Genomic DNA, 15,741 nt, shown 5'->3' with positions numbered 1-15,741 from the left:
CCGCCGCCACCGCCGACCCCGCCGTCGTCGAGCCCTTCGCCAACACGCCACGCACCGCACTCCGCACCGCAGTGGCCGACACGCGACTCACGACGACGGCGTGCGCCACCACCGGCACCGCCGCCCCGTCGTCCGCGCGGTAGCACAGCGCCGCCTCCGACAGCAGCAGCGGCTGCAGCAGCTCACGCAGCAACTCCACTCCTGTGCTGTTGCTCAGCGGGTAGCCGACGAGCGGCATAATGAGCGCGATGGGGTTGGCCTTCCCGGGCTCCAGCTGCACGGGGTGCACCGGCACGATCGTGACCTTTGGGACTGTGATGGTGCTTCCAATCGAGTTATAAAGGATGCACATAATTATAATAGTAGTTGCGGTTGTGACCAGCTTCGCGTAGTAAATGCGTCCTCTTGCAGAAATCCTGTTGTGGGCAGCGGACTTGCGCTTGGCCGAGGGCATCGTCACCGGCGCTGCAGGACCATGACGGAGGCGCTGAAATGGACCGGATTGTGGGGACGGTGGCACCACCATCGCCTCGTCACCGCTGACACCCGGAGGCCCACTGTCGCCCTTTCGCATGGTGTCGACGGATGTAATTTTTTAAGCAAAGAAAATAAGAAAGAAGCGGCCTACCAACACCAAACAAGAAGAACCGAAGAAGAACCAACGAAAACGTGCCTCACTTTCGGGAAGGAAGTGCCGTGTTTACGCCCCAACGCGAAAGAGGTGAGACGGTGTAGAACTGAAGCCCTAACGGACTGCTTTGATGGCGTTGATGAAACAAACGTGTGGCACGCCTAAAAACAAACGGTCTTAAAACGATGTTTTTTATTAACATTCTCCAACTAAGAAATTCAACAGTAAAGCGTCGATGTTGGAACGCTTTTTGGTGGTTTTCGATATCCACAATTACGACTGGGCAGCGTCGGCGTTTACCGGGCTGTCCACAGCACCCGGGTTTTTGATTTTTAAGTGTAATGAAGCCGAGAACACGCGCTTTAATACACACAGAAAAAAAAATGGCGCGAATGAAAACGAAGCATGAAAATACAAAAATGAGATATCGAAGGTATTAATATATTTTAGTTCACGTCATGACTATCGAAAACTCTCGTAGTGCACGCGGAACTGACGCCGTCCTGTTAGAGAGCGAATGTGTGTTGTGGTGGTGTGAAGAAGAAGGAGAGAGTAGTGGAGGTGGAAGGAACGACGTGCCTTGGTGTCTCATGCGAGTTCGCACAGCGGCGGTGTGGGGGAGTTCCGTTAAAGCTGTTCATTTGGTGAAAGATGGAAGCAAGGCACGGAGAGGATACTACGAGCACCGGCAGATGCAGACACCCCTTACATTTCTACGAAGCTTGCAGAGAAGCAGAAACGTGCCGGTGCGCTCTTTGCTCAGAAGCGGACGTTGGTAAGCACGCAAAGCTCCCGCTCATCGGGTTCTATCAACAGCTACACCCGCTTTGTGCTCTCTTCGCGGCAGTCCGTAAAACCCCAATCACACAGGGTGACCCTCTTCACTATCCCCTCTCTTCTTTTTTGGTGGCCGGGAGAAACACACAGTAATACACTTTGCTCAGCTTCACCGTCATCGCAAAGCGGAATCGCGTCTTTTGAAGATGCCTTTCTCCATACGTGCCCGCTACGACGATGACGAAGACGGCGGTGCGCGATGGAAACAAGAAAAGAGAGCCCCCGGTACTGCCGGGGCGGCTCGAAGACAGAGAGGAATAAACACTTTAGAGGGGGGAGAGGACAAAGATTCATAGCAAGGCGGTTAGAGGATATTCAGTAGAAGAAGAAATGATGGGCTGCCGCACAGACGGATGGGCACCGACCCTGCGTGCATGTGGGCGAAGACGCAACAGCGGAGAAGGGAGCCGAGAGCCCAAAGAATAGGTAAAGACATAGAAGAAACGCTGAGAAGAAACGGAAAGAAAGAAATGGGTATAATACTCTTTTAAATGGATCGTTCTACAGAGACGCCCACTTCAGCGCCGGCGACCGGCTGGTCGGGCCAACCGTTGCGCCGCCGTCCACGGCCAGGTCTGCACCCACCATGTGCGAGCCGCGGTCCGACGCGAGAAACACGACGGCCCCCGCGACTTCACGCGGCTGGGCGAGACGCCCAATCGGAAACGCTCCGGAGAATTCGTCCTTGATGCATCCATATTGGGCGGCCATGCGGTGCATCATGGGCGTCTCGCAGGTGCCGGGGCTCACCGTGTTCACGCGAATGTGGAAGGGGATCAGCTCCAGCGCAAGCGACTTGCACAGCATCCGCACCGCACCCTTGCTGGCGCAGTAGACGGACTCCACCGCCAAGCCGCGCACGGCGCACGGAGACGCAATACACACGATGCTGCCACCGCCCTACGCCTTCATCAGCGGAGCCACAGTGCGCATGCCGAGGAGGACGCCGAATGCGTTGACGTTCATCATCCTGTTCCAGATATCCAGCGTGACGTGTTCCAGAGGGACCATGGCATGCCAGCCGGCGTCGCACACCAGAATATCAATGCGACCAAAAGCGCTCTTGCACGCGTCCACCACCGTCGCCCATTGCTGCTCGTTCGTCACGTCCAGCGCCGCCGCCACCGCGCGCTGACCCTCCACGGCGTGTTTGCCGGCGTTCAGCGTGACGGCCAGCTTCTCAACCGAGGCGCCGTTCACGTCCGCCAGAAACACGCTGCAGCCGCGCTCAAAGCACAGCTCTGAGATGGCGCGGCCGAGACCGGAGCCGGCGCCGGTGATGAAGGCAACCTTCCTGGTGAGCTCGTGGGACATCGCGGTGACCTCTGAAACAGTGTTGCTTTGGATGCAAAGAGGAAGAGCTTTCAAAAATGAGTAGAAGAAGGAAGCGCTGAGGTAGCAAAGCTGGGCAGCAGTCGGATGTGGGTCGGGTTGTATACTGCAGCGCAGCGGCAAGCGAGGAAGAACCGTAGAAGAGCCCCGACCGTCGTGGTGGGCAGAGAAAGAGGGAGGCAGCAAATGAACCCAAACGCGAAGAGGCGGGTCAAACATGCGAAGCAGCCTAAAGGGAGACGCGGCGCCCGTCGAAGAGACAACGAAAGCACAGCGGTCCTTTAATACTGCAGTGAGTAGCACAGCAGAGTACGCAATGTGAGGTCAGACACACAGCAAAACAGCAGGTGTCGTTGCGATACAGTCAAACTTGATGGGTGCCGCTTTTGCTGGATGAGATGCGCGTCATCGCGTGGCACCACAACGGAGCAGCGTGGCTGTAAAAGCAGAAATTCACAGCAGAGAAGAGGAGAAGGGAAAGGAAAGGAAAACACTTGGTGTGCGTTGTTCACGTCTGACTGACGAGTTGTACCCACCTTTTTTTTTAGTTTTCTGGAAGCGCGGCGCTGCTCCACGCGTGTTGCAGCTGACTGCACAGTAAGGCGCGCTGGGTGCTGTGAAGTTCCTCTGCGGCTTCCGCTTTTATTTTTAGCACCGGCACGCGGAGAGAGTCGGATGCGGCAGCCAAGGAGCACCAATGGTTGGGCTCCACTGTGCTGCTCTGCGCCGGTTTGACAGGGAGGTCAGACATGTCAGTGCCGGTCACTTGATCAGCTGAGGAGAGCACGATGATGATTGACAGACAGGGTCGAGCGCGCGCTGCGGGAGGCAGAGGCGAACTCTTTCAACTCGGTGTGGCAGAGCCTTCAGCAGCTGTTGATAATCCCGTTGTTGAGTTTGGGGGAGTGGAGGGAGGCGAGGCTGTTCGACCTCTCAGCCACCGACGGCGTCTGCACGTTTAAAGCAGAGAAGTCATCCAAAAGGATTAATAGGAGGGAGAGGTGGAAAAGGCGAATGGATGGGTGCGATGCATTTCCCCCGCATCGTCAGCACCGCCACCTGAGAGCAGTGCGATGCGGCAACACGAGTGAACGATGCACAGTAGAACGTTCGCTTCTCGCGTCTGCGCCTCTCAGTTGCGCATCAGAAGAGCAGTCAAGGCAGCAAACATCCTTGCCGCCGTGAAGAAGAACAGTCGCAGAAGGAACGTCCCACCTTCGTGCAACATCACGTCCGTCGGTCCAGCTGCAAACGCAGCCCTTCAAAGCGTGTGCGTCTCTTGCTTTCAAGCACAAGCTCACCGAAAGAATATGGAATATAAAATAAAGTGATGTTAAGACGCGGCGATGGCAGCGAAACAACACGGACAACTCACGTACGGCGTTGCGCCTAACTCGCTCGTCCTTCCACCCACGCGGAGGAAGGGCGAGCGAGTTCCACGCATTACTTCGTATCAAAGGACAAAACCACAAGGATTTCTTCTTTCGGGGAGGGGAACTGATGCGGTGCCCGATGTGGTCAGAAACAAAAATGAAAATGTTTTTTCGAAGCTGCTGTGAGAGAAGACGCGGACAGAGAGCTGCCTCTACAGCCATCAGCGCCGTTGGACCTCGTCGCTGTAGGAAAGACTGTGGCAACGAACCACAAAAAGCAGCCGCCTGCGTCTGCGTCTGCGCCGCTTCTCTCACGCATCGCTTCGCCTTTATACTCACACGTGTTGACGTGTAAATAACAATAGAGACGAAGAGGAGCAGAAGAAGACCACAAATCGGGCCTCACTTCTCAGAGAGCAGCTGCGCATCACTCAACCCCTTCTCCGGTGACAAACTGTGATTCGCAACGACAACGACCGCGTTGTTCTTCACCGTCAGCTTCACGTCTTCGCCTTCGCGAACGCGGCCATCGAGCAGCATCAGCGCTAGCTGGTTCAGCAGCTCGCTCTGCACAAGCCGCTTCAACGGTCGCGCGCCGTAGACGACGCTGTAGCCGTTCACACCAAACCAGTCGTAGACCTCCTTCGGCACCTGCAGTCGAATGTTCTGCTCCGTCAGCATCGTCTGCACCTGCGCAAAGAGAATCTCGACAATTCGGCGGATGTCGTCGCGGCTGAGGCGGTTGAACATGATGATGTCGTCCAGCCGGTTGATGAACTCCGGCGTCATACGCTGGCGCACCTGCTCCATGACGGCCGGCATCGCCACGCTGCTCGGCTCTCCCTCCGGCAGCCGTGCGATCACCTCCGCCCCGATGTTTGAGGTGAGTATGATAATGGTGTTTTTGAAGTCCACCCGGCGGCCGTGGCTGTCGGTGAGGTGGCCCTCGTCGAGCACCTGCAGCAGGATGTTCGACACGCTCGGGTGCGCCTTCTCGAACTCGTCGAAGAGGACGATTTGGTAGGGGCGCCGCCGCACCGACTCCGTCAGCTCCCCGCCCTCCTCATAGCCCACGTAGCCCGGCGGGGCACCGATGAGGCGGTGCACCGAGTGCCGCTCCATGTACTCGCTCATGTCAATGCGGCAGATGAAGGACTCGTCGTCGAAGAGGAACTTTGCCAGACTCTTGCACACCTCCGTCTTACCCACACCGGTGGGGCCGAGGAAGAGGAAGGAGCCGAGGGGGCGCTTGTGCGAGTGCAGGCCGGCGCGAGAGATGCGCACGACGTTGGTGATGGACTCGATGGCCGCGTCCTGGCCCATGATGGTCTTCTTCAGCGCCGCGTCCATGTGGATCAGTTTCTCACGCTCTCCAGTCATCAGCTGCGCCACTGGGATGCCGGTGGCACGCGCGATGACCTCCGCGATATCCTTCGAGGTCACGCTGTCGTGCACCATGAAGTGCTGCGAGCTGGCCAGCTGCTTGTCCTTTTCGATCTGCTTGCGCAGGTTCGGGATTTGGCTGTGTTGGATCTCGCCGGCCTTGGCAAAGTCGCCGGCGCTCATCGCCTGCTCGAGGTGGTGCCGCAGCACGTCGAGGTCCTCGGTGCTCTGCTTGATCTTCTGGAACAGCGACTTCTCCTTCTTCCACCGCTCCTCCAGCGCGTCGTACTCCTTCTGCTTCTCCGAGATGCGTTCGTAGATGTTGTTGAGCTTCTCCTTGCCGAGCTCGTCCTTGTCCTTCTTCACCGCCTCCGCTTCAATCTTCAGACGGATGAGCTCGCGCTCAATCAGGTCCAGCGCCTCGGGCTTCGACTCCTGCTGCATGCGCAGGCGACTGGAAGCCTCATCGATGAGGTCGATCGCCTTGTCGGGCAGGCGGCGGTCGGAGAGGTAGCGGTGGGAGTTGACAGCGGCGTAGACGAGGGCCTCGTCCTTGATCAGGCAGCCGTGATGGGCCTCGTACTTCTCCTTGATGCCGCGTAAGATGGAGATGGTCTCCTCCACCGTGGGCTCCGTGACGAGGACGGACTGGAAGCGGCGGGCGAGCGCGGCGTCCTTCTCGATGTGCTGGCGGTACTCGTCGAGCGTTGTGGCGCCCACGCAGTGCAGCTCCCCGCGGGCCAGCGAAGGCTTCAGCAAGTTGGCCGCGTCCATCGACCCGTCGCCGGAGGAGCCCGCGCCGACGAGGGTGTGCAGCTCATCAATGAAAAGAATCACCTTCCCGTGCGAGTCGATCGTGTCCTTCAGGACGCCCTTCAGGCGCTCTTCGAACTCGCCGCGGAACTTCGCCCCGGCGACCAGCGTGCCCATGTCGAGCGCGTACACCTTCCGATCCTTGATGCTCTCCGGCACCTCGCCCTTCACAATGCGCTGCGCCAGGCCCTCCACGATGGCCGTCTTCCCCACGCCGGGCTCACCGATCAGCACGGGGTTGTTCTTGGTGCGGCGCGACAGCACCTGGATGGTGCGACGGATGACTTCCTCGCGGCCCACGATGGGGTCCAGCCGACCCATCTTCGCCTCCTCCGTCAGGTCGCGCGCGTACTTCTTCAGAAAATCACCCGGCGGCACAGCGTTGGGGTTCACCCACGACCGGCCCTGCTGCTGACCGCCGTCCCCGCTGCTGTTGCCGCCGCCGCCTCCGCCGCTCCACGGCGTGACGTTGCTCGACTGCCAGCGGCGGCCAACGACCAGCGAGGAGACCGCCTGTGAGTTGGCCGAGTTCAACAGCGCAGGGACACGCAGGCACGGCGTGGGTGCACGCAAGGAGGAGGTGAGAGGCGTCGCAAAGCAGGCGGTCGATGTCGCGCTGGCGGCACGCGCCGCCTTCAGATGAAGCCTCCGCATCATCCTCTGCGTTCTTTATCTGTTTGTTCTTCCGAGAAGGACACAAATGGCGACGCACAGGCCGAAGTGAACGGCCGCACCTCTTCAACGTCAATACGGCGCTGTGGGAGGACGAAATAGGCAGAAAGCGCTTCAGTCTGTTGAAGCAGCAAGAGGACCAGTAAGAGAGCTAAATATGAGCGGCGGAGAGAAGTTAAAACTGTGAAAATACGGAACGCGGAGTCCGGGAAGGTGCAGGAGAGAGCAGAGGAAACGACGCACGTCTTTGCTGGCGCCGTGCGGAACAACTGCTCTTTCTGCTAAAGATATCGTGAGTGAAAGTCCTCTGTGAGAAGTAGAGACCTGCCGCACCATCGAGAAAGCGGGGGTATTTGTGTATACGCGCGTTTCAATACATGGCAACGAGAGGCGGAGCAATACGCAGCGAGTGTGGCACGCCGTTGGGGCGACGGGAGAGTAGCGTTGAGAGACGTGGATTTCAAGAAGGGAGGGAAGACAGAACATGAAAATGCCAGCAAGAGCGGTCTTCTTTGGCGGGGCGTTCGAGGTCTCAGCGCCCCGTAAAGACTGCAGCTGCATACCCGTCAGCTGCGTTGTCCGTCGCCAACAGCACCGTTAATGGTGCTTCGTCGGAGTGTCAGAGCTGGGCGTCGGAGTCGCAGGGATCAGCAGCGGTGGGAGGAAACGGCGACGCTGCTCTCTGCCGGTCCCTCTCCCTCTCCCTACGCACAATTTCTCCTTTGGGCTGGGAAAAGAACTTTTGAAGCTTACGCCGCGCCACGAGATGAATGTGCGGTCGGCCTCGTACATCGAACGCAAAGTCCAAAGGTCATACAAAGAAGTCGTTTACATCGAAAAAGTCAAGATAATATAAAGAAGAGAGAAACGTACGGACTCCACCGTACCGTACGCGGCACAGCGTACTGCCACCTCCGCATCCATACACGCATGCGTGCATGGGCAGTCGTCACCACAGCGCATTCCTCCACCAGCCACTAACGAAGAGGCCAAAAGAGGGAGTTCTCTTCGGTCGATCGCGACCCAGCGCGCTCCCCTCCCCTTCGTGTCTTCGGCCTACTTCTTTCACTCCGCCTTAACGGATGCTGAGGTGTCGGAAGTCGGAGTGGGGCGCGGCGGCGCCACAAAGCCGCGATAGACGGGCGTCTCCGCCGCGCTGCTGCTCAAAGAGCGGCTGTCGAGCGACGCGCCATCGCGTGCGACATCCCGCGTACGCGCCTGCTTCTCCTCCGTTGCGCGCTGCGCTGCGTACGCGTTGCCCATGTCCGCGAGGCGCTCCCGCAGCACATCGTGGCGCGCCTTGAAGTGATCGGTTTGTGCGCGAAAGAACTGCAGCGTCTCCTGCATCTGCCGCATCTGCTGCTGCTTCTTTACTAAGTTCTGCTGATAGGCGCTGAGCTGCTCCGCGATTTCAGGGCCCGGCTGATGGGCCACGGCGGCCTTCGACTTCATGTAGCGCTGCTCCACGCCTCGGATTGCTTCCTCCTTCGCCTCCAGCTCCTGTCGACGCTGGACGATGATGCGCTGCAGCTTCTGAACTCGCTGCACCAGCGCGTATGTCTCCGGCTCCGCGGAGGCCAAATCGTGGAAGGGGTGGACGTTGACGGGGCGCTCCGCCTCGTCCAGCAGGGCGCGCACTCGTACCTTCTCCCGCTGCAGCTCCCGTGTCGCGTTGTTCAGCATCACCTGGAGATCGGGCAGCCGCTTCAGGAACTCCCGCATCTGCGCCAGCTGCTGCGCAAATTGGGCGGTCTGATAGGCCAGGTGCTCGAGTTCGTGCGCCTGGTCCGCGTAGACGATCTCGCCGCTCTGCAGCATCGACTGCTGCGTGTGGGCCCGCTCGTAGAGGACGTTGAGCTCCTTCGCGCGGTCCGTCACTTGGCGGTGGAGCACGTCGCGCTCGTGTTGGACATCGCGGCACCGTCGCTGCTGTCGCGCCGTCTCGTCCTCGGCGTCGCCCAGGACGGAGCGGAGTTGGCGCATCTCCTGGACGAGCATGTCCGCCGTGCGGTGCCTCTTGCCCGCTCGCCGCTGGTACTCCGTCAGCTGTCCCTCTAAGTCTTTCTGCTGCTGCTTCAGGAGCTGGATGTGGGCGTCCTCCACCTTCACCTCGTGCTCGCGCTTTTGCACGGCGTTTTTCATTATTTTAATCTGCGCCAGCAGGAGGCCGAACTGATGCTGCTGCTCACTCAGCCCGTGTTTGAGCTGGTCGTAGTGTGTGGTGTACGTGTTGCGCTCCGCCACCGTCGACTCCAGCAGTTGCTGCTGCTGCCGTATCTGTGCCGCGGTGTCGCCCAGGCGCGTCTCCTGCAGCGCCAGCTCCGCCTGCAAGTTCTCCATGTCACTCAGCAGGTGGGCGCAGTGGAAGGCGTTGTCCTTGGCCGCCGCCTCGTGCGCCTCCGCCTCCTGCGCGACGATGTACAGCTCCTGCCGCGCTTGGTGGTTGTGCTCCTCCGAGGCGGCGAGGGTGCTCTCCAGCACGTGCAGCTGGCCCTGCTTCTCGGCGAGCCAGGCCGCGTTGCGCTGCTGCTGCCCCACCTCCCCGGCGATGTTCTGCTGCAGCAAATTGATCTCCTTCTTGACGGAGGCCAGCGTCTGCTCCTCGGCCGAAAAGAGCTGTCGCGCCCGGACGAGGTCCGCTTCGCTCTGCTTCAGACGCACCGCCATCTCGCGCTGCTTCTCGTGTTCGTCGGCCCTTTGCTGCTCCGTGACCGCGTTGCGCTTCTGCAGCGCCTCGACCACCTTCTGTGCCTTGACGTAGCGGGTGTGCACCGCCGCGACGTTCGCCTGCTGCGTCTGCAGCTCCTCCGTCCGCTCCTGAACCCGCCGCTGCCACAAGTCGTTCTCCTCGTTGCACTCCTGCAGGGCGGTGTTGACGTGCTGCAGCTGCCGGCCCACACCTTGGTACTCCTCGGTGAGCCGCACCTCTTCCCGCTTCACCTCGCGCAGCTCCTGCCCGTTGCGCTCGTGGTCCTCGGCGAGGGTGTCGAGCGTCTCCTGCTGCGAGGTGTGGTAGAGGACCCGTCGTGCTACCGTCACCCGCATCGCGCGCAGCTCCTCCTCCTTCGCGCTCTTCGCGTCCAAAATGCGCTGCGTCTCGTCCTCCTTCGCGGCGATGCTGTCTCTCAGTTCCTTCAGCTCCGCCTCGTTGGTGGTGTTGCTCTCGAGGAGCGCGGCGATGCGGCGCTGGGTGGCGGCGGCGTCGAAGGTGGTCCCCCGCAGCTGCTGGACCAGCCGCTCCTCCTCCCGCTGCACCGTCTCGTGCAGGCTGCGGAGACTCTGGAAGGCGGCCTCCTGCGCCGGCAGCTCCACCGGCTCCTGTGCCTTGACCTGCCATGCCGCAACCTCGCGCTTCAGCGTCAAGACGGCCTCCTTTAACTGCGCCTCCTTCTCCTTCACGCGCACGAGTTTGCTGGAGGTGCGCTCTATCTCGCTGCGGAGGTGCACGATGGTGTTCTGATCCCCCGCCGTGAGCTCCGCCGCGGAGGCCGCCTTCTCGGTGCAGGCCTGAATATCGCTCTGCAGGTCGGTGCACTTGCGCAGCAGCCGCCCTTCGCCCTCGTGGCTGTGCAGAAGGGAATTGTGCAGGCCTTCGTACTCGGTTCGAAACTGGTCCAGCACCTCGTCGCTCTCCAGCGTCATCAGCACTTCCTGGTGCAGGCGCTCATAGTCCTGGAAGGAGTTACACTCCTCGACGATGGTGTCGAAGAGCTTGTTCTCCTCTGGCGAGAAGAGCGGCGCGGAGGGATCGGAAGACGAAGCCGCTGCATAATTGCTGCTGCCGGTGGCAGCGGTAGTCGCCGTCTGGGCCGCTGCAGCTGCGCCGCCGGCGTCGTTGGCTGAAGTGGACGCCCGCATCTCGGCGCTTCTGTGAGCGAGAGCGCTGAGGCGATCGAATAAAACCTCACGATGGGCGCGGGGACAACTTGTGAAGCACTGAAGAAGAAACGAAGGAGAGAAGAGAGGAGGTGGGGAGAGGAGGAAAGAAGGCGGCGAGGGCGGACGCACCTGCTTCGACTGAGCGCCTCCACAGCAAAAAAAAAACCACGCTCCAGAGTTCGCACAGATGGGAAACGAGAAAACATCAGAGGAGATGTGCAGCACCGCGCAAAACAAAATCGCAGGTTGATTGAACACCTTCGGATGCTCCCACGAGCATCACCGTTAGAGGCGGGCCGGCAACGACCAACGCTCTAGCGCGTCTGAATCGCCTTAGCGGTGCGGCACAGCCGATGCACACGCCGCACCGCGGGACTGCAAAGCAAAAGAAGCCATAATTGTATTACGTGGTGCTTCCACGGCGCCAGGAGGCGCGGCGGGCACGTCTGCTTTACATCAGCAATAAAAGGATAAAAACCCGGCCTTTGTCGCGTTACTCCAGCGGTGTGGAGGCGTGCCTCAGCCACTCGAGTACGGTCTGCGCATCGCGCTGCAGCGACCGCGACGGCCACTCCCGCTCCGCCAGCAGAAGCGCGAGTTCCGCCTTTAGGAGGTTCGTCTCTGCAGCGTCCACCACGGCCGTCTCCTGTGCCCGCAGCAGCAGCTCCTCCTGCAACTTCGCCCGGTGGTTTGCCTGCTCCTGCGTCTGCGCCTGCCGCTGCGCGATGGCCGCCTGCAGTTGCGTCATCGCCTGCTGGCCATCGCGCAGTCGCGTCTGGAACTCCTGCCAGCGCTGCTGCTGCTGGAGAAGCTGGGTGCGGGTGGCGGCGGAGACGTTGTTGAGGTGCGCCACCTGCAGCAGCAGCTGCTCCCGTGCGCGGTACGACCGGCCGAGGGCGGCACGCGCGTGGTAGTCCAGGCGAGCCGCAGCGGCCTTCATATCGCGCAGGCGCAAGGCGGACGACCACCACGGCGCGGCGGATGTCGTGGGCGCCAGCTCCTCCACTTCTGCCATGGCGAGGGCGGAGGTCTTGGCCTTGGCAAAGTGGTCGGCGACGGCGGCGACTTCGGCCTCCACGCGGCTCTCCCCCGTCAGCGGCGGGATCTCGCAGTCGACGCCGTAGTCCTCGACAGACTGCACATCCGACGCGCCCTCGTCCGCGGCTGCCGCACGGGCCCGCTGGACGCGCATCTTCTCCACCTTCGCCTCCTCCGCTGCGATCCGGCGCTGCGCCGCGGCGGTGGTCGTCGCAGGGGCGTCGAAGTCACCGGGCGCGCTGCCCGACGAGTCAGACGCGTTCATCGCCCCGCTGCCGCTGTGCCTCTCCCGGCCCATCGCACGCGTCTTGTTGTTGCTGCTATGGGGAGTCGAGTGCGAGTTGCTGCGCTGGCGGCCGTGCACGGCGAGGTCGCGATGGAGCCGCAGCAGCGTCCGTTGCACCTCGGTGGTCGCCACCTCGACGCTGCCCACGACCCGCGTCTGCTCGTAGAAAGCTGGGGGGAGTCGGCGGCTGGCAGGAGACAGGACAAGCGCGCGGCCGTTGTGGAAGAAGACGGCACCGTTTTGCGGTCGAGGCGGTGACAACGTGGGCGACAGCGACGGCGCTGCGGTGCGCTTGCGCTGCTCACGGCCGTTGCGGGCACGCTCCGACGGGCCGGGGCTGCCCGCTCCGCCGAAGACGTCGGCGTCGTCGACCTCGGTGGACCCGCGACGCGCCCGTTCATCCGCCGTGGCGAGACGGCCGAAGAGGTCGGTGAGTTGGGCGCTGCGGGCCGCCGCCTTCTCGCGGTCCCGCGCGGCGGCGACGCGGCTGTGGAAGGCAGATGACATCTGTGCACCGCACAGAGACACACACGTGCGGGTCGACGCACGCGGGGGCACACCCTCTACTACGAAGGAGAGGAAGGGAGAAAAGCACGAAGTAGCGGAGAGCGTTTGGCCAAAGCGTTGCTCTGGTCCTCTAATTCCTCTATGGGTGTGGCGGAGACAGAACAACAGCGTAGAACAGAAGGGGGCGGTGAGGGACTCGCTGCGCAGTCGGCATCTCGATCGCACGTGACACAGCTCAGAAGAGGCACTTGTTTATGTGATGCCACATGAAGCACGGCGCCGTACGGCTACATAGGTATCAAAAGAAAGGGGAAGGTGAGAGGGCGAAGTCGCCGCTTTCCAAGGAGTGTGCATTCCAACTCGAAGGTGAAAAGCTCTCCCCCACGCCAGCCGCTTCACCTCTACATGAGATACTCACCTGGGTTCATTCCTCTTTGCGGTCTGGTTTCGCTTTGCTCTCTTTGAGGTTGGCGTGCCGTGCGCATCTGCACGTGTGCGTGTGTGTGTGTATCTTCGCAGTCACAGCACCACGTGTACTCTAGTAACGCACCGCAGCATTATAATACTCGCCCGGCGCACTCTCCTCCTCCTCCTCTCATCACAGCACTGCACAGCACGTGCATTGGGTAAACAGAGCACATACACAACTGCTCTCTCTCTCTCCTCCGGTCAATGGAACCAATCACCCTCACAGACCCGTAAGCGCACACTACCCATTCCTTCGCCTTCCCACTAGAAGAAGTCCACAATGAGAAGAAGACGCATGAGGGACATCACACAGCTCTGCAGCCCCGTCACGGTGCGCTGCGCCTGCAACGCCTGCTGCACACTCCTCGTCAGTCCGTACTTCCACTTCGCCTCCGCGTCATCGACGGCGTCGTGGCCGGCGGACTCCTCGGGAGTCGACGATGACGGAGCCGACGGAGGCACGTGCGCACGCATCTCATCCTTTGACACCGCGGCCTGCTGCTGCTGCTGTGCCTCGCGCAGCTTCACCCACGCAACGGCGAGCGACTTTGCCAGGCGCTCGCGCACGGTGGGCAGCAGCGTGGCGCTCCAGCTGAGGCCCCACAAGAAGATGCTCCCCTTCGCCGCCCGCTCCGCCAAGGCACCACTGCGGGGCACCTCCTGCTGCGTGAGGAGGCCGTCCTTGAACATGCGGTGCAGCACGTCGCGTGCTCTGGCGTAGGTGGCCACCGACTGCTCCGCCAGTGTGCGCTCCTCGAGATAGTGGTGCTGCAGGAGCAGCTTCATGATGCGCACCCCGAGCACTCCGTAGCCGGCGTACACCACCCGCTCGCACGCCGCCTCCTGCAGAAGGTGAACGACGGTGACGTTGTCGAGCGCGTAGAGGCCGCGCTGTCTGTGCGATTGGACCACCAAGGCCCGAGTAGCCGGCGGTGTCGAATGGAAAGTAAGGGAGGAGGAGGAGAGGGCCGCCGTCGAGGTCATCGAGCTGGCCGCACCGCAGCTCAGCAGCACGATCGGCTGACATAGCTGCTGAAGGCACCGCTGCACCAACTCCGCAGAGCGCGTGTTCTCCGCGACCTCCACCGGCCGCCCAGCCCGGTCCCGCCGCACACCCGCCGACGTCGGCAGCGCCGCGGCCAACTCCGCCCACGACGCGGCGCCAGCGTCGCCGTGCGCCGCCCTTGGTGCCACGCGCCGTCGCAGCGCACGGATGAGGGTCAGGGCAAGGCCGCCGTCCGCGTAGCGCTCCGCCACCGCCTGCTCCAGCGCATCGTTCATGAGAAAGAAGAGCGCGCTCTCCACGCCGACGCGGTAGGGTGTGGTGGGGCTCCACAGATCGTCGTCGCCGCTGCTGCCTGCACGTGTGGGAGGGACACCGTCGCCGACGGCCACCACCACCGGCACCAACCAGCCGTCCGCCACGAGCTGCGTGACGGCGTAGTCGAGGGCGTCGCGGCCGATGCTGGGTGTGCGACTCAAGGCGACCTGCACCGCCGAGACCGGCGGCACGGCGCCCAGCTGATACACCGCCAGCAGCACACACTTCGCCGCCTCGCCGTACTGCTGACGGACGCAGTGCAGGAGCAGCGGGAAGAACACGCGCAGCAGCAGCGCCGTGCCGCGACGCACGCCGTAGAGCTGCGTGGACGGGTCCGCGTACACCAGTCGGTGCAGCACCAGCCGCGTCACGACCTCCTTCAGCGCCACCTCGTGAATCAACGCACTCGCGGAGGACAACTCGCCAAGGTCGACGTGGAGGCTCGTGCCGATTTGATGGGTGGCCGGCACGGCGGTGGTCCTTTCGCCGGTCGCCGACGCCCGGTTCGCTGCGGCGGCCGCCACGCCGCGGACATCCTCGTCGCGTTGCACCGTCTCGCTGAGGTCCGTCAGCGTCATCGGCCCGGACTGCGTCAGGGCGCGGCAGACGGCCCCGGCGAGTGGGCCGAGTTGGTGGGCGACGGTCGACACGAGAAGTTCGTCGTGGGCAGCGATGGGCTTCGCAGAGAGGTCCTCGCAGATCTCCGACGGCTGCGTGGCCGCCGCGCCTACGCAGAAGAGAGGCATACGTGCAGTGGACACAGGAACAAGTAAAGTAGAACGCCAACCGGTATTCGACGAGCGCTCTCGAGCTGTTTCTTTGATCAAGTGAAGGCCAAAACCCGCAGGTCGAATGCACTCCCCGCTGGCGGGGAAAGTACTCTGGAGCAGCGTATAAAAGAAGTGGAGTGGGAGGAGAAGGCGATGAATGAACAGAGCAGGTGTGGAATGCAGAATTCAGAGGACATGAAAGACGATGCACCGGCCCACGCTTCGCCCACTGCGCCTCTCCTGCGGCGCCGCGCGAGCACTCGGGCGAAGCGCAACGCCTCGCTGACGTTGCCCAGCCCCTTGACTCCACCGTGCTCGAGTGTGTACGCCCCTTCTGGAGAATGCCGGTAACGGCAGGTAAGTTTTCATGCGTTGAACCATCACCGTTGCTGACCGCCAACGCGCAGACTAGCCTGCCCTCTCCTCCCACC

At 61.8% G+C, this 15,741-nt stretch overlaps 6 protein-coding genes across 8 annotated transcripts; all 6 read right to left on the bottom strand.

The window, feature by feature from the left end:
* Positions 1-1,969: 1,969 nt before the first annotated feature.
* ABB37_09697 (dehydrogenase/oxidoreductase-like protein) lies at positions 1,970-2,275 on the bottom strand (the record flags this gene model as incomplete). The annotated part of the gene is made up of 1 exon (XM_015809326.1): positions 1,970-2,275. One exon carries the CDS (start codon positions 2,273-2,275, stop codon positions 1,970-1,972), a length of 306 nt encoding a protein of 101 aa, XP_015652262.1.
* Positions 2,276-2,368: 93 nt separating this feature from the next.
* ABB37_09696 (putative short chain dehydrogenase) lies at positions 2,369-3,752 on the bottom strand (the record flags this gene model as incomplete). The annotated part of the gene is made up of 1 exon (XM_015809325.1): positions 2,369-3,752. The coding sequence occupies exon 1, from the start codon at positions 2,780-2,782 to the stop codon at positions 2,369-2,371; it is 414 nt and encodes a 137-aa protein (XP_015652261.1). The 5' UTR covers positions 2,783-3,752.
* Positions 3,753-4,575: 823 nt separating this feature from the next.
* ABB37_09695 (putative mitochondrial ATP-dependent Clp protease subunit, heat shock protein 78 (HSP78)) lies at positions 4,576-7,367 on the bottom strand (the record flags this gene model as incomplete). The annotated part of the gene is made up of 1 exon (XM_015809324.1): positions 4,576-7,367. The coding sequence occupies exon 1, from the start codon at positions 7,024-7,026 to the stop codon at positions 4,576-4,578; it is 2,451 nt and encodes an 816-aa protein (XP_015652260.1). The 5' UTR covers positions 7,027-7,367.
* Positions 7,368-8,106: 739 nt separating this feature from the next.
* On the bottom strand, positions 8,107-10,979 carry ABB37_09694 (hypothetical protein; the record flags this gene model as incomplete). Its single annotated transcript, XM_015809323.1, has 1 exon — positions 8,107-10,979. Exon 1 carries the CDS (start codon positions 10,897-10,899, stop codon positions 8,107-8,109), a length of 2,793 nt encoding a protein of 930 aa, XP_015652259.1. The 5' UTR covers positions 10,900-10,979.
* A 434-nt stretch (positions 10,980-11,413) lies between these two features.
* ABB37_09693 (hypothetical protein) lies at positions 11,414-13,040 on the bottom strand (the record flags this gene model as incomplete). Of its 3 annotated transcripts, none has more annotated exons than XM_015809320.1 (1): positions 11,414-13,040. In XM_015809320.1, exon 1 carries the CDS (start codon positions 12,749-12,751, stop codon positions 11,414-11,416), a length of 1,338 nt encoding a protein of 445 aa, XP_015652256.1. In that variant the 5' UTR covers positions 12,752-13,040. The 3 variants fall into 3 exon arrangements, with proteins under 3 accessions (XP_015652256.1, XP_015652257.1, XP_015652258.1); XM_015809321.1 differs by having other exon boundaries at positions 11,414-12,892; XM_015809322.1 differs by having other exon boundaries at positions 11,414-12,812.
* Positions 13,041-13,483: 443 nt separating this feature from the next.
* Positions 13,484-15,423, bottom strand: ABB37_09692 (hypothetical protein; the record flags this gene model as incomplete). The annotated part of the gene is made up of 1 exon (XM_015809319.1): positions 13,484-15,423. The coding sequence occupies exon 1, from the start codon at positions 15,284-15,286 to the stop codon at positions 13,484-13,486; it is 1,803 nt and encodes a 600-aa protein (XP_015652255.1). The 5' UTR covers positions 15,287-15,423.
* Positions 15,424-15,741: the final 318 nt, after the last annotated feature.

This window comes from Leptomonas pyrrhocoris (assembly GCF_001293395.1).
Source record: "Leptomonas pyrrhocoris isolate H10 chromosome Unknown, whole genome shotgun sequence".
NCBI lineage: Eukaryota > Euglenozoa > Kinetoplastea > Trypanosomatida > Trypanosomatidae > Leptomonas > Leptomonas pyrrhocoris.
Note: the sequence above shows the minus strand (reverse complement) of the source record. Positions and strands in the feature narration are given on the sequence as shown.